Genomic DNA, 18,128 nt, shown 5'->3' with positions numbered 1-18,128 from the left:
GGGCTCGATCCCTAGTGTGGGGCCTGCAGGAGGCAACCGATCCATGATGTTCTCTCTCATCATTGATATTTCCATCCCTCTCTCTTTCTCTCTGAAATCAATAAAAATATATTTTAAAAAATAAGCCAGATACCTGGCTTTTCATTTGAAACACTGTTAAATATTGGCTCAAGGTTAATCAAAGACACAAAACAGGTCCACTTGTCTCCACCTCCAGGCCCCTCTCACATTCATTGACATCAGCAGCCCCCAGATCTGCGTAATTTAATGTATGCAACAAGGACTGAAATACTCACAGTATTAACTCAACAGATAAAAACTGACATCCTGCTAGTGCCAGAGAATACGGTAGTGCCCACAAGACAGGAGAGGTCCCCCACAGAACCATGCTGCAGTGTCAGATCAGGCTAGAATGTGGTGAATGGCATTCCCACAAAGTAGAATTCTGAGATTGTGTTCCATATTCTCCTGGAAGGGCAGATTAATGCAGACATTTCCGTGAACACCTACTATGTCCAGACACTCTGCTAGGAGCTCAGATGGTTTGGTCGATATTGAAAAGCTATTCCTACTTTCTGCAGAATACTTCCAGGCCAGGCGGACGGATTTGGGCTCATGTTTGAGTCCTAGCTTTGCTGTTTTCTAGCTTTGTGACATTAGACAAGTTACTTTGTTACTTAACCACTGTGCACCTTACTTGACTCATCTGAAAATAGACATAATAAGAGTGCCTGGCTGGCTAATGTAAAGCTGAAATAATATAACGTACATAAAGTGCTTGATATAGTACCTGGACCATCAGAACCATGCAGTCATCAATAAATATTAATTATTGCTACATAACTATTTAAATTATTCTTCAAAAGAAGGCCTTAAGAAGCACTGAAAAATCTCTATTCAAAACCACAACCAAGGACTTTGGCAAGATCTACCATCTACATAGCAATAGACTCATTAAAAAGAGCTCAGAGGGAAAAAGGAAGATACTATCTTTTGATCTGTTTATATTTAAGATACTCTAAAAAGCTTCCTTTATATTACAACATATTTTTCTTTTTTTTTTCTTCTTTTAAATATATTTTTATTGTTTCAGAGAGGAAGGGAGAAGGAGTAAGAGATAGAAACAGCAATGATAAGAGAGAATTATTGATCGGCTGCCTCCTGTACGCCCCACACTGGGGATCGAGCCCGCAACCCGGTCATGTGCCCTGACCAGGAATGGAACCCTGATCTCTTGGTTCCTAGGTTGATGCTCAACCACTGAGCCACCCTGGCTGGGTGACATATTTTTCTTAATATAGCAGCATGCATAGGTTGCTGAAAAGCCTCAATTCACCTACACAAGTAAAAGTGGGGGTGACAATACTGGGACAACAAAATGACACAGATGACTAACATTAAATAGATCTCCAGGTCACCTGGCACATCTGCAACTATGACTGCAACATCTGCATTACATTTTAGCTCATGGAATGTGCAGAAAAAACAAACCCTCTCCAGGAGTTTGTTCTCTCTCTCACTGTGGCTGGAGTTTTCTTCAGCAAGTCTCCTTTGCTCATACGGCCAAGCACATGTGCTTTTCCATCATTTCCTTCCCCTTCTGCGCTACTCACTTCTCTTGCCCTCTGATTCACTTGTCTGCCTAAGTTCCTTTCTCCCTTCACTTCCCCTTCTCCCACTTCTTGGCCACTGTATAAATACTGAAAACGATGAATAATGGAGTCACTGTTGGCCAACGGTCTACACATTTGGAAGAAAAGCAAAAGAATATATAGATACCTGTTAAATATGCATATATTTCAATGAGCCACTTCTAAGTACTTTTTGTATGACTGTCATCTTCAAATTGATATTAAAATAATAAGCAACTGCCTGGCCAGTGTGGCTCAATGGTTGAGCCTCAACCTGTGAACCTGGAGGTCGGGGTTTGATTCCTGGTCACAGCACCTGCCTGGGTTTGCAGGCTCCATCCCCAGTGTGGGGCTTGCAGGAGGCAGCCCATCAGTGATTCTCTCTCATCATTGATGTTTCTATCTTTCTCTCTCCCTCTCCCTTCCGCTCTGAGATCAATAAAAATATTTTTAAAAAAATAAAATAATAAGCAACTAAGATGGAATTTTAACTACTTATATTAACAGTACAATGATACAATGGAGAGAACATTGCTGATCATAAGCTGAAATGCAATTGCAGAAAAATCAGCTCACTTCATTATTCAAAGTCAACACAATCAGCTACTTCTAAATAGCAACACACAGAAGTCAAGAATTATAAATGAAACCTCAGACCCGGGAAATACAATTATAAAAAAACCCAGCACTTCACCAACAAGAGCTAGAGGGCACCGAGGTAAAACACTAAGACATGTGTTTTCTTCACAGAATGAATTTACTAAAGACAATTATATCAAAACCACCAAAAGCCCTTGCAAAGTAAAGCTCAACAGACAAATGTCAAAACTCCCCCATGGAAAGCAGAATTTGTCGCAAAAAGCAGAACAAGCGCTGATGAACTGCATCCCAGCGCAAGACTGGGGAACATTTTCAAGGCGCAAGTATCTCTGTGACAAGTCATACGGAGATTCTAAGTTTAAACACTATTTAAATATCATCCTAAGAATTAAAGAGATCATTACTCCTCTGTTGTTCAAAATGTGGTCCTCTGAAATTAGAAGCTTTTAGGCAACTTGTTAGAATTTCCTATCTTTAACTCAAAGATTCAACCTGTCAAAATTCCACATTTTTAACTTAGAGACTCAACCCAGACCAAACGAATCAGACTCTCAGAGGATAGAACTCAGGAGATGGACTACACCAGTGGTCGGCAAACTGCAGCTCGGAAGCCACATGCGGCTCTTTGGCCCCTTGAGTGTGGCTCTTCCACAAAATACCGACTTCTGGCCCTAACCGATTTGGCTCAGTGGATAGAGCGTCGGCCTGCGGACTGAAGGGTCCCAGGTTCGATTCCGGTCAAGGGCATGTACCTTGGCTGCAGGCACATCCCCACTGAGGAGTGTGCTGGAGGTCGCTGATCAATGTTTCTCGCTCATCGATGCTTCTAACTCTCTATCGCTCTCCCTTCCTCTCTGTAAAAAATCAATAAAATATATTTTAAAAAAATACCGACTTCTGTGCATGGGCCATGAAGTTTCAATCCCACTGTACGTGCGCGCCTGCACGTGGTATTTTGTGGAAGAGCCACACTCAAGGGGCCAAAGAGCCGCATGTGGCTCGCGAGCTGCAGTTTGCCGACCACTGGTCAACACCATCCAAAAACAAGCAAAGTGATTGTTTTTCACAGTAACGACCAAGAACTGCTAATATAGGTGATTCTTCTCAAATTGCCAATAAACAAGAGGGCCCATGAGGTTAAAGCCGTATTTGAAAGTTCTTTAAAATTACAGCATTTGCAGCCCGGTGGGCATGGCTCAGTGGTTGAGTGCCGACCTATAAACCAGGAGGTCAAGGTTCAATTCTTAGTCAGGGCACATGCCTGGGTTGCAGCCTCGATCCCCAGTAGGGGTCGTGCAGGTCGCAGCCAATCATGGTATGACTCGCTCTCATCATTGATGTTTCTATCTCTCTCCCCATCTCCCTTCCTCTCTGAAATCAATAAAAATATATATTTTTTAAAATTACAGCATTTGCTAAGCACCTAGTTTACTGGAGACAAGGGGAAGATGACCAGTTTGATTCTTGGACCTTCAGGCCAGTGTTCTTTCTGCCTCACCGGGCTGCTAACTAGACTCAATGGGAATTCAGAGCTCAAGGAAAACTTAGAGAAATATAACAGAGATCGAAGTGACAGTCCTGAACAGTTTCTGGACTTAACAGGGACCTTCCCCTATGACACACTTCCTGCTTCCAGCCCTGCTCTTTCCACACGGAAAAAACATGAATGGAATGAATGCTCAGAGAGGAAACCGGAGCGGAGTGTAGGCATCGCTACATCATTTCATTTGTGCATTCATCCCACACGAGGGACTTTTAATGTCTGAGGCCCCAAGCGAATGTAAGCAGAGTCCTTTTGCCAAACTTCAAGGAGAAAATTGAACCAGTTCCGAAGGCCGGGAAGGAGATGGGAGGGAACACTCAAACTAAAATACAATTGTGGTTTTTAAAAATGCTCACAGATGCATCCAGAAGAGTTTGTTCCCTCATCGCTTCCTCTGGCCTTCGAGCTTTCAGCTCTTGTTGGAGCCGTTCGTTGTCGAGCACAACGACCTGTATCCTATTTTTCATTCCAGAGAGTTCCTCCTGTGGAAAAGCAGAAACAGACATCAAACACATGAAGCGTTTTTATTTGTTGATTACGAGACAATCCAACATGGTATAATAAAGCATGGAAGACTTACGCTCTCTCCATTTTCTGAAGTACTATAATTATATTTATACAAACAAATGTTAATTAACAAACAAAGATAAGATTGGCGGTGTGTAGTAGAGGGCCTGCTAATGGCCTTTTCATAGAAGTGTGTGGTCTCTGACAATTTTTTTCTCCAAGGGATTAAGGCTTAGAGAAAGGCTTTAATTAAAGGGGTTATCCAAAAGACTTTTAAGAATGAGGCAGACTGCTGAAAACTAAGGTAAGATATATTATTACTCACTAGAGGCCCAGTGCACGAATTCGTGCACGGGCGGGGCCCCTCGATCTGGCCGGCAATCGGGGCTGATTGGGGCCGGCTGGGGGGAGGGACTGTGGGAAGTTGGCCAGCCAGGGGAGGTTGGCTGTGGGAGCGCACTGACCACCAGGGGGCAGCTCCTGCATTGAGCATTTGCCCTTTGGTGGTCAGTGCCCATCATAGCGACCAGTCAGCCAGTCGTTTGGTGGACCAGTTGTAAAGGTCGCTTAGGCTTTTATATATATAGATGCTTGAATACCAATAACTTGTTGAAAACTGTCATAGGACTAAATAGTTAACACAGGGCTCTGAGATTAAAAGGCCTGGAAAGTTACAATGATTATCTGTAAACTGGTAGGCAGATGGAGGGAAATTATAAGTAAAATACTTTGGTGGAAAATTCTGAAAGAGTTTTTTATTAGCCTTGAAGGGTATAATATGGGGAATTACATATAAATAACAATTAGAATAGCTCTTGAATGGCATCTCATTTTCTGAAAAATGCCAAAAATTATCGATACATTGATGGTACAATTCTTAATCTTCATTACTAGCGTACCAAAAACTATTCGTGACATATGCAAATTCCATTCAATTATTCTATTCAGAAAAGAAAGCCAAAAGTGTAATTGAAAGCTGTAATTTAAAAAACATTGCAGACTTCCAATTTTTGATCTGATGTTTAATAAGCTTAGAAGATATCATTCCCACTTTTACAACAGGAGCTAAACAAGCTGAAAAATCAACCCCTCTTCTTAGAATCATCAGAACTGAAATCACAGGGAAAACTTTTTTGCCCCCAATGTTGGAGACGGACAGGTGTTCCTGAAACCACAACCCACCAGAGCTGAAGCCTCTGAGCAGAAACCCGGGAATGAGTGCGGGTGAAGGGAATTTTATAGACAGGACAGGCAGTATCAGGGAAGGGGCCCATGGGGGAGGAGACGGACATGCACAGAGGATAGAGGAATGTTCAAGAGAAGGGGAGCAGGAAGGGGGGCGCCAGGTGGGCTTTGAACTTTGAAAGGGATATCTGCAGGAGAGGGACCAATTAGGAGAGCACAGGGGACATAACTTAAGGAAGGATCCAATTAGGAAGGAACCTGAAGAGACAAAGAGCTCCCAGCATTTATAAACCCAGAGACTAAGAGACTCAGAGAAACTGAACTAGATTTTTTTCTCAGTAGAGAGAGAGCAAGAGAGAGAGAGGTTTTCCCATTTAGGGACCCCTCCAAGGGGATCCCCTTTAAGGACCCCTCCTGTGGGGAGAGTTTGTATATGCTTCCAAAAATCTTCCACATCTTTATTTAAAATCTTTTAGTCCACCAATTTTATGCTTCAAACTTCGTAGGACAAGACCCCACAAGAACAGACTGCTCACCCGAACCCCACCTAACACTGAGCTGGGAAACATAATGTGTCATTGACGAAATGCTCAGTGTAGACAAGGCTGCGCGTTAAAACTCCGGAGGGACCCAGTGTTGGGGGGAATCCTACACCTCTGTGAATTTTATCTCTAGGACACCAGATTCTTACAGCTAAGACCAGAGAACAAGCCCCTGTGGAGGAGAGGGGACGCAGCCATTCTGAAATATGCCCAGAGCCTCTGTTCTCCCTAACCGCCTGCCGGAGGAGGAACTATTTTATCAGAGTCTAACTAACTGGTTTTCTCCGGTCCTAACCGGCCTGGGGAGGGAGATACCCATCTCCGGCTCCCTCCAGCCTTCCTGTCTCACTGCAGGGAGGGAAGACGGACACTTGAGAAAGTCATGGCCAGGGGCAAGGCTGACTAAAAACCTGAGCCCTAATCACAGGCTCCCAGGGCCACCACCACATCAAAGGGCCTCCTATGTAATGGCAGGGGAATGCACTAAATAACAGTGCATCTTACACCACATTCTAGAAGAATCCCCATGGGAAGCCCTACGGCACCAAGGAGACAAAAGCCAAGAGACTAGAGGCAATATTGGCCTCTGCCACCTACAGCAACAGCAGAAGGCACACACAGCCTAACTCCCAGCCAAATAAACATGAAATCTCACACTAAAATGTCCACTTCCTTCAGTTCCTTTTGTGGACGAAAGGGGCCATATGCTAACCTGACTAGTTCAGGGAAGGCCTGCATGGTGGGTGTGCCAACTCAAAGACCTAAAATAACCACAAAAGGTGGTCTGAAAATTAAATACTCAACTACAAACAGGTTATGGTGGTTAGTCATGTCCTAGGCCAGTATTTTCCCTGACAAAGATCAACTTAGATCTTTACTGAGCCCGTCTGTCTTTTTGCCTCTAAGATAATATATCTGGGAGATGTCTGGGTAACTTGTAACTTCCTTTTTTTTTTCCGACCCCTCAAGGCACAGCAAATGGCAGCAGGACATTCCCTCGTTGTTATTGTTATCAAGTTAATTGTCAACTGTTAATTATGTAAAACTATCCTGTACCCATCTGTGTAAAAAGAAGCATATGTCCATCATTTCACTTTTTATCCTATCCCAGAGGTTTCGCCACCCCTTTTATTTTCTCCCACCTCCTTAATCTATCACCAATGAATTTCATGTAACCCACTTAAGTATTTTCCTTTTAAATTCATAAAAACAAGGTATGAACTCCTCATTCTCCGGAGCATTATCTCAATTCGTTGAGGTTCTGCTTCCCGGCATATATCGACAGTTTGGCTCAAATAAACTCACAAAATTCTTTTTTTTTAAAATTAAATCTTTATTGTTCAGATTATCACAGTTGTTCCTCTTTTTTCCCCCCATAGCTCCCCTCCACCTGGTTCCCACCCCACCCTCCGCCCTCACCCCCCCCACTGTCCTCATCCATAGGTGCACTATTTTTGTCCAATCTCTTCCCGCATCCCCCACACCCCTTTCCCCCCCAAGAATAGTCAGTCCACTCCCTTTCTATGCCCCTGATTCTATTATAATCACCAGTTTATTCTGTTCAGATTATTTATTCACTTGATTTTTAGATTCACTTGTTGATAGATGTGTATTTGTTGTTCATAGTTTGTATCTTTACCTTTTTCTTCTTCCTCCTCTTCTTAAAGGATACCTTTCAGCATTTCATATAATACTGGTTTGGTGGTGATGAACTCCTTCAGCTTTTCCTTATCTGTGAAGCTCTTTATCTGACCTTCAATTCTGAATGATAGCTTTGCTGGATAAAGTAATCTTGGTTGTAGGTTCTTGGCATTCATCACTTTGAATATTTCTGGCCACTCCCTTCTGGCCTGCAAAGTTTCTGTTGAGAAATCAGCTGACAGTCGTATGGGTACTCCCTTGTAGGTAACTGACTGTCTTTCTCTTGCTGCTTTTAGGATTCTCTCTTTGTCTTTTGCTCTTGGCATTTTAATTATGATGTGTCTTGGTGTGGTCCTCTTTGGATTCCTTTTGTTTGGGGTTCTCTGCGCTTCCTGGACTTGTAAGTCTATTTCTTTCACCAGGTAGGGGAAGTTTTCTGTCATTATTTCTTCAAATAGGTTTTCAATATCTTGCTCTCTCTCTTCTTCTGGCACCCCTATAATTCGGATGTTGGTATGCTTGAAGCTGTCCCAGAGGCTCCTTACACTATCTTCGTATTTTTGGATTCTTTTTTCATTTTGCTTTTCCAGTTGGGTGTTTTTTGCTTCTTCATATTTCAAATCTTTGACTTGATTCTTGCAATCCTCTAGTCTGCTGTTGGAACTCTGCATAATATCCTTTATTTCAGTCAGTGTATGCTTAATTTCTAGTTGGCCCTTTTTCATAACCTCAAGGGTCTCACTAGATTTCTTGAGGGTCTCACTACATTTATCAGCAGTCTCACCAGTCTTTTTAAGGGTCTTACTAAATTTATTGGCGGTTTCTAGAAAGTTCTTGAAAAACCTTAAGAGTGTGGTTTTGAACTCTATATCCAGTTGTTTGCTTTCCTCCATTTCTGTCATTTGTGACCTGTTTCTTTGTCTCCACATTTTTTATGCTTCCCTGTGTTGGTAGAGTGGCTTTGTGTGCTAGGTGTCCCATAGGGCCCAATGGCTCAGCCTCCCCAATTACCTGGGGTGGACACTCTTGGTGCACCCCTTTGTGGGCTGTGTGCACAGTCTTGTTGTAGTTAATCCTTGATTGTTGTAGGCATCACTGGGAGGAATTGACCTCCAGGCCAATTGGCTGTGAGAATCGGCTTGTCTACGGTGGGAGAACTTCTGTGCTGAAGACACCCTTATGAGGCAAGACTTGCTTCAGTGGAGCTTTGGTGCTCACTGAGTCTGCCCCCTGAGTGTGACCCTTATGGATCTGAGGAGTTGTAATTGGATGGTCCCACTCTGACCACTGGGTACACTAGCTCTTGGATCTAAGGAGGTGCTAATTTAGCCTCTGCCTGAGGCTACCCAGCAGGAGCTAAGAGGAGATCTGCAGATTCCCCTTCCTTGTTTGGGGTTTGGAGGTGCCCAAATGAGGCCCAGGTGTGAAGCAATGCAAGCTGCTATGGGGCCTTGGGCCTTCTCTTAGAAGTTCTGGGTCTGTCTGGCCCAGCTGCAGTTTGTTAGGTAATTTTCAGATTGCAAAGGGCCAGGGCATTCATATGCAAAAGCCTCTGCCACAGTTGGGGTGGGGCAGGGTCTCAGGGGATCAACAGGGCAGAGCAAGCAGCTATGGCTGATCCTCAGCCCAGCCCTAAGGGGCCCTGCGTCTCAGTGTCCTGGTAATCGCTGCAAACACCTTTGAGAGAAAGCCGCCCTCAAGTTCCAAGTTCTGCCCGCTGCCAGACAGTCCAGTTTCTCCCTGTATGAATCTGGGTCCCCAGAGACTCACCCGGAACTGGAGTTCAGAGCAGTCGGGGGCTTGTGACTCCCTCCCGATTCAAAAAGACAGCCGCGTCCTTAGTTGCCAGCCCTCGCCACATGTGCCTCCGTACCTCACCTCCTCTGAGTCTCAGTGTGCTTTTCTCTTTCCTTCTAGTTGTAGAATTTCCACTCAGCCAGCCTTCCTGTGGTTCTGGATGATGTCCGTTTTGTCTTTTAGTTGTATTTTTGAATTTGTTGTGGGAGGCAGCAATTTCCGGTGTTTACGTATGCTGCCATCTTGGTTTCTCCAGGCAAAATGTCACAAAATTCTTTACAGGTCTGAATGCTTTTTATGTTAACACTTTGACCCAGTATATCATGTTTAACATTCAATGAAAAATTACAAGATGCACTAAAAGACTTAAAACAGTTTAAAGAGACTAAGCCAGTGCAGAACCAAATTTGGATATGGCTAAGGTGTTGGAATTATCAGATTAATTAGCTCCAAATAATTAGCATTAATATGCTAAAGAGTCTAGTGGAAAAAGTGGACTACATATAAGAACGTAAGGGTAATGCAAGCAGAGAAATTAAATATGTAAGACAGAATCAAAAGGAAATGCTAGAAATAAAAAGCATGACAACAGAAATGAAGAGTGCCTTGATGGGCTCATTAATAGACAGGACACATCCAAGGAAAGAATTAATGAGCTTGAAGAACTGTCAATAGAAACTGCTCAAAATGAAATGCAAAGAGAAACAAAGAATGAAAAAGACCAGATTATCCAAGAATTATGGGGCAATTACAAAAGGTGTAACATATATGTAATGGGAATTACAGAAAGAGAAGAGACCAAGGAGAAGAAATATTTGAAGCAACAATGATCAAGAATTTTCCAAAATAAATAATAGGCCCCAAATCACAGGTCCAGGAAACTCAGAGAACACCAAGCAGGAAAACACCAAGAAGTCTACACCCAGCCATAGCATATCAAACTGTAGAAAATCAGAGACAAATAAAAATTGAGAAATATTGCAGTTGACCTGCCTTACAAGAAATACTAAAAGAAGTTCTTCAGAAACTTCTTCCCAACTTTATCTCTAGATAATAATCCCAATCAAAATCCCAGCATGTCATTTTGTTGATATTGGCACACTGGTTTTAAAGTTTATGTAGAGAGGAAAACACACACACACAAAAAAACCAACAACCCAGAATAGCCAACACAATACTGACGGAGAAGAATGAAGTCGGAGGACTAACACTACCTGACTTCAAGACTGTCTATAAAGCTACAAAAATTAAAACAGCATCGTACTTGCAAAAGAATAAAGAAATAAATCAGTAGAACAGAATAGTGATCCCCCAAATAGACTCACAATATAGTCAACTGATCTACGACAAAGGAGCAAAGGCAATTCAATGAAGATGGTCTTTGAACAAATGTTTCTGGAACAACTAGATATCCACATGCAAAAAAACAAAAAAAAACAAAACAACGAATCTTACACAAAAACTAACTTAAAAGGGAGCATCGGTCTGAATGTAAAACACAAAATTAGAAAACGCTGAGAAGAAGAATAGAGAAAATATTGGCGACCTTGGGTTTGGCAATGATTTTTAGAGATAATATCAAAAGCGTAATCCACGAAAGGAGAAAATTGATAAGCTGGGCTTCATTAAAATTAAAAACTTCTGCTCGGTGGAAGGCCCTTGCTAAGAGAATCAAAAGACAAGCCACACAGTGGGAGAAAAGAATTGCAAAAAGACCTGTCTGATAAATGACTGGTATCCCAAATAAAAAGGAACTCTTAAAATTCAACAATAAGAAAATGAACAACTCTATGAAGAAATAAGCAAAACACCTCTACAGATACCTCATCAAAGAAGATATATGAATGGAAAATAAGCATATGAAAAAAGTTCAATATTACATGTCATCAGAGGATAATTGAAATTAAAACAATGAGATATCAATATACACCTCTAATACTCTAAAATCCAAAAAAATGACAACACTAAATGGGTCAAGATATAATTTAAAAAGTTATCAGTAACTACTATAAAAATATCACATGACCTGAAGCATTGATATTGAAAAATGAAAGAAGAAAAACTAAAACCTTAACATACTTTGGGAAGTCAGAAATGCTCCAATGGCATTAATGGTATTACTAACCTCCACAGAGTCAAGCAATATATAACTGTCTATTATTTCAAGCCATCAGTGACACATTTGGTCTCTTGATCATTGTTTACTAGTATCCCCATGAGCCATTCCCATCATTCAAAGTCAAGGTAAGAACCTTTATACTGACAATGGAGCAGGTTTAGTCTAGTAGCGTAAGTCCCTGCCTGCTGCACCCCAGCTTCAATAGGTTGACAAATGTGGGGGAATGACCGGGATTACTATTCCGAAGCCTCTTCAATCAGCTGGGCTAAAGTAATTGGAGTGGATAGAAAAATTCTGAAACATGAGATCATATTATCAAAATGTTAGACATAATTGAGTTATGAACTACTGAAAAATTCAGCAATCAGAAATGGTTGCCCTGGCCAGTGTGGCTCAGTTGGTTGCTGGTTTGATTCCCAATCAGGACAAGATCCGGAGTTGGGGGAGTGGAGGAAGCAGCCAATTATGTTTTACTCTTCACACTGATGTCTCTCTCTCCTTATTCCTTCCTCTCTCCCAAAAAATCAATAAAAATATTTTTAAAAAAAGAAATGGCATGGTCAAGGGTATCATTCCCAAGCCTAATACATATTAGTCTTTCCAATCATAAGCATGGCGATTGTCAATATAATTGCTATCAACATGAAGACTAATAATAGTAAATTTTTGCACAAGGAATTATTAATATGAACTTTAATTTAGGTAGGTACGTTTTGTTGTTGTTGTTTTGTTTTTTATAAATTTAAAATATATTCTATTGATTTTTAGAGAGGAAGGGAGAGGGATAGAGAGACAGAAACACCAATGATGAGAGAGAATCATTGATCGGCTGCCTCCCGCACACCCCCCACTGGGGATCGAGCCCGCAACCCAAGCATGTGCCCCTGGCCAGAATCGAACCCAGGACCCCTCAGCCCGCAGGCTGACGCTCCATCCACTGAGCCAAACCGGCCAGGGCTAGGTTTACGTTTTTAATGAGAAACTTACCTTGCAGAACTTGACTTCTGCCTCTAAATGATGAATGTATTGGGACTGATCATAGATGATAGGGACAAGATTATGAGCAGTAGGCATATTGGTTTCCTCATATTCTGATGACCTCTAAAGAAAAAACAACAAATTAAGCATGTTTGGGTTTATCAAAGAGTCAATGAATAGCATCTCCATATCAATTTAGCACTGACGTCATATAAACACAGACTGAATCACATGCAGCTACTAAGTATTTATTTCTCTATCCTACAAATTCCACAAATAGGTAAGATTCAGGGATATGAACATTTTTTAAAGATGGAAAGTGCCAGTGGTTATAAAAAGCACATGGCAAGTGGAAAAATGGCAAGCAGTATAGTTAGCCTGGAATGGACTGTCTGTTTGAGCCATCTATCTATCTATCTATCTATCTATCTATCTATCTAAAAGCCTAATATGCAAATTATCCCTCAGGAATTGGACCAGGAGACCTGGAGTTCAATCGCTCGCTATGACGTGTACTGATCACCAGGGGGCAGTGCGGAATGAAGGAAGGCCCAGACCAACAGCTGGCAGCTGGGGAAGGAAGGCCCTGATCGCCAGCCAGGCCTAGAGACCCTACCCGTGCATGAATTTCATGCACCGGGCCTCTAGTTTTGAAAGAAAGGGAAAGTCCCTTCAAGAAACCTCCATTGAATAGCAGTGGCAGCTAAGGCTGCAGGACCACTCCCTGAAGGAGGGACTCTTTAGACAGGTGTTTGATGCCGTGTGTGTGTCATGAGTAAAATTCTGTCTTTACTACTATTTCGGCCATTTAAACCTGGCAAATCCTTCCCTCACACCTCCCTTCACACCTATCTTAGCCTTTAGCCTATCACACTGCTTCAATCAGGAGTAATACACTCTGTCAAAGCAATGGCAATAAAATCCAACTTCAGAAGATATAGGGTCTAACTTCTAGTATCACACAATTTTATAACCATGTGTTTTTAAATGTAGAATAAGATTACAAACTTCGGTTTTGACATTCACAATAAAAGCGTATTACAAAGGACAGCTGGAATTATAATTAAGTAAATTCTAAAAACGATCAAACACAAATATAGCCCTCTAAAAAAGAAATGGCTAATCTTTTCCACATATTGTCCCTTTTTTATATTTGCTAATAGTTGCAAAGTAAATTCTCTAAACTATTTCCTCACTCATGTTTCTCAAGTGAAGAATAAAATAAAAAACCAGGATTCCCTCTGCCAGAGAAGTCTCTCTTCTGCAGCTAAAATCATCAGGGGAAAAATAATTCCTTCTTATGCTGTATTTACACTATCAGAACGCCCTGCTCAGAAGTGGCCTACCACATTTCCTACTAAAATGACACTGCACAGTTAAAACACAGTTAGAAAAATAATGCTTTCGTTGGGTTGCAAATGTTGACACTTACCAAAGGGGACATTTTTCTTCTTCTTGATGGAGACACCTCATTTTCCTTAGTTGCTTGTTGGTTCAACAAGGCTTTGAGTTGCATAACTACAAGGCAGAAGCAATGTGTTTATTAACCTTATTGGCGATCCATGGTTTATCGTCACCCAGCCATTCTCCCATCCATCTAACAAATATTGTTTAAACACACATTATGCATCAAGAACAGGGGATGCAAAGCAAAAGTGAGAAAATCTCGCCCACTTAGGAGCTAAGACTCCACTGGGCAAGAATGATACACTAATAGATATAAAACAATATAAGTTTGTATGTAGACTTAGAGCCATAGATAGTGTTACAAAAAAGAGGAAGCACCTAATTGTACCTGTTTTCACAGAGAAGATAACACTGAACAGGAGATCGCTAAGCAGCAAAGGGGGAGGCAAATTCCAGTAGAAGGCATGCATATCAAAAGCATAGGAGCATGGCCAGTAGGTTGGTCTGACTAGAGCATGCCTTGCAAGATGGATGTTGGAAGGAGGCTAGAAAAACGAGGCTGGAAGGTCGCTGGGAGCCATTTATGGAAACGTTGCTATGATACACTAAGAATTTTGGACTCTGGCCTATATAGGCATTGGGAAGTCAAAGGGAAAAAAATTAAGCAAGGAATTGCATTAGCTGATTTGTGTTCCAGGGATAAAATCCTAGCAGTGGAGTGGAGAGGGGCTGGAGTTGTTACCATACGGAGTTTAAAGAATTCCCTGTGGGTCACCCGGGTGAGGGCTGCATCCAGCTCACCGGCATGGCTGTGCTGTAGCTCACGCCAGGCAGTCCCAGTGTCCTCACTGCCTCCTTCAGCGCTCACAGGAGGCTCCGGTGCACCACCTCTGATAGCGGCATTGTATTCTCTCAGGCGGTGAAAGCTTCTCCTCACACATTCTGCAATAACCAGGCGAGAGTGAGGCTGCAGAAGTCTGGGCGGACACAGGCACCCACACTCCACAGGGCAGTTTCTAAGGGAGAAGCGATCCTTCTGAAACTTTATGGGAAAAGGCCCAGTTCTGCTTCTGGCTTGCTGAGGAATGTGCTGGAGGAAGCGAGGGAAGGTTAAGTTCAGGGTTGAAGATTAGACTTGATCTCTAAGGTCACGGACACCTCAGTGGTTGATACTCACTACATACAGTACAGTGGGGCCTTGACTTACGAGTGTCCCGACTAATGAGTTTTTCGAGATACGAGCCATCTCTCGGCCGATTTTTTGCTTTGAGTTGCGAGCTAAAATTCGGGTTACGAGCCAGCTTCAGATACCCCACCGCTAGTTGGCGCAGCGAACGTCACAGTGAACGCCACAACATCAGCCCAGCATCACATGTCTCACTCGTTCACTGTAGATTTGACATAAGAGTAATTTGAGTTACAAGCTCCGTCACGGAACGAATTAAACTCGTAAGTCAAGGCCCCACTGTACTACCAGCAGGAGGACTGAATGGGAGAGCTCCTCTCTAACCCACTAACCAAGGAGACAAAGAGCCAAAGACTCCCTCATCCTCCTGGGGACGCTGGGCTGGGTGGCAGAACCACAAGAGGGACTCCACCACACCCAGCACCTGCCCAGGGAAGCCTCCTTATCCCTGTGGGCCCGACGGCCCTCCCCCGGCCAGAGACAGCCAGCTGCCTGGCCGAGTTTTCAATCAGGATTTGAATAACAAGATGCTTTCAGTGGCAGCCCCTGTAGACCAGCCCTTCGCATGTACTGCTGGCTGAGGACATCTCGTGTAGCAATTCCTGGTTAGTGCAACTGACCAACACTAGCATTGAGGCTCACACTCACCAGCACATACTTCACATACAGTTTAAAACAAAGTATTTTAAGGCATATGACTATCGTAGTTCATCTCTAAAAATGGTCCCAGGCCCCAGCCTCACACCCTTCTCTCCCACGTTGTTGAAACTGAGCAGGTCTGTAAGGCATTAACCAACACAATGCGGTACAAGTTACCCCGGGCCAGAGCAGGCCTCGGCTTTAAAGTGCTGGTAGGTTCTGCTTCCTCCCTGTTGGACGGTTGCTTTGTGAGCCCTGAGCCACAAGTAGGAAGTCTGGCTACCCGCTGGTGACACTGTGAAGAGGCCTCATGGGAAGGAGAGGCCCCGAGACCACATGAGAAAGAGAGGAGCCCAGCCCTGCCAACAGCCCCCTGGACCCTCCAGGGTTGTTGCTTTCAGCCACCAAGGTTTGGGGTGGTTTGTTATATAGCAATACATAACCGGAATAATTATCAGGGAAACACTAGCCCCAAAACACTTTCAGCAAAGGATCCAAGTCTTACATTCATAGCAGAACTATGCTAATGACAGCAGTGATATATGACTAATAGTTCTATTCTACTTCAGTGGGTATTTTTACATGAATATCAACTGGAGCACCAAGCAACCAATTGGTAATTTCATTGATTTCAGGTTTAAATTTCTTCTAATCTCATGATTAAATTCGCTGGTTTCAACCCAGAAAACTGTAAATATAACAAAAAATGTTCTTTGTACATTAGAGGTGGGGGCCAGATTTCAGTCACCATTTTCAAATTTTGACATCTGTATTTGAAAATTATTTTTTAACTCATTAATTAATTTTATATATATATATATATACATATATATACATATATATGTATGTATATACACTAATAAAAGAGAAAGACGCAAATTGACCATACCTTTGCGACGCCCACCAGCCAATCAGGAGTGAGTATGCCAATTAACCCAACAAAGATGGTGGGTTAATTTGCATATGCAGGCGTTCCTCATGCCCCAGCCACTCTGGGCCTCTGGGCAGTGTGGGAAGGCGGAGAGGCAGCAAGGCAGCTCCGGGCCAGAACGAAGGTGGTGCCGGCAGCCAGGGGAAGGAAAGCCCATTCTTGCATGCATCTTCATGCACTGGGCCTCTAGTATATATATATTAGTATACAATTATGTTAGAAAAAGATGAATTCCCACTCAGGTTCATGCACACCTATTATCTGTTTCAAATGGATTCCATTTAAACAATTCTTAAGTTCTTCAGAGGAGGCAGTACTTTCCCTAAGTAAGAACAACTCACAACAATGATGGCAATGAGGTTCTTACTCTCTTTTCATCCAGTCCCTTCTTGTGTCCTCATGAGAAAAACTCCTCTTCCTTGCTTCCTATATGGTAATGCTAAGAAAGCCACAAAACACCTACGTTTTCATTACCAATTATTGCTGGAAAAATATTTATAAACATATATCCTCCAGGACGTTGGGAAACAGATTCCTTTTTCTCCAAGCTCATTCATTTCAAATTATAGAAAAGAAAAAATAACCATAACTTACTAGAAGAAAATACACCCTAAAATACACCCTATATTACAAAATATCTAATAAAGGTTCTTCCCTTACAGAAAGTCATTTTCTACCTGGATTAATCTAAAGAGGACAGGTCTTTAGGTCAAGGTTCAACACTAATCTGATGAAATGCTATTACTCATCTATACAACAGACCTGGTGAATCTATCACTACATTTCTCTCCACACCAACCCTGTTGCCACACAGACCTTTCTCTAAGGCTTAGAGCAGCCGTGGGCAAACTACGGCCCGTGGGCCGGATCTGGCCCGTTTGAAATGAATAAAACTAAAAAAAAAAAAAAAAGACCGTACCCTTTTATGTAATGATGTTTACTTTGAATTTATATTAGTTCACACAAACACTCCATCCATGCTTTTGTTCCCGCCCTCCGGTCCAGTTTAAGAACCCATTGTGGCCCTCGAGTCAAAAAGTTTGCCCACCCCTGGCTTAGAGTCTAACTCTAAGCAGTGGTTCTCAACCCTGGCTGCACATTAGAATCACATGGGAAAAAACAAACCTCCACATATCGAAAGATTAACCCAAAGGAAAACAAATGCTATTCAAAAACAATAAATGTTTGTCGCCATGAGCAGACGGAATGGAATAGGACGTGACGTAATATCGGCTACAGATAGTTTAACATGCATAAAAATTTAAATCACGTCAAGGTCATATTCCTAAATCGAGTCGTTGGCTTGTTTCATGCGCACTACCCATCTTTACTTTCTATATCTTGCACGCGCATGGCTAACTTAACAGAGTTACTTTAGTGAGAGAAGTACATGAAATTACCAACCACAACACCCACTACTCT

At 42.4% G+C, this 18,128-nt stretch overlaps 1 protein-coding gene across 1 annotated transcript in view; it reads right to left on the bottom strand.

Annotated features, from left to right (window-relative positions):
• Window positions 1-18,128, bottom strand: part of SDCCAG8 (serologically defined colon cancer antigen 8) — a 200,558-nt gene that overhangs the window by 171,508 nt on the left and 10,922 nt on the right. Inside the window, exons 2-5 of the mRNA XM_023744152.1 lie at window positions 14,752-14,892; window positions 13,976-14,061; window positions 12,553-12,666; window positions 4,131-4,256 (exon numbers count right to left, since the gene is read on the bottom strand). Coding sequence (XP_023599920.1) covers window positions 4,131-4,256; window positions 12,553-12,666; window positions 13,976-14,061; window positions 14,752-14,892 — 467 coding nt within the window. The remainder of the gene's footprint in view (window positions 1-4,130; window positions 4,257-12,552; window positions 12,667-13,975; window positions 14,062-14,751; window positions 14,893-18,128) is intronic.

Source organism: Myotis lucifugus, unplaced genomic scaffold (genome assembly GCF_000147115.1).
Source record: "Myotis lucifugus unplaced genomic scaffold, Myoluc2.0 scaffold_432, whole genome shotgun sequence".
NCBI lineage: Eukaryota > Metazoa > Chordata > Mammalia > Chiroptera > Vespertilionidae > Myotis > Myotis lucifugus.
The sequence above is the reverse complement of the archived record's forward strand: the minus strand, read 5'-3'. Positions and strand labels throughout refer to the sequence as shown.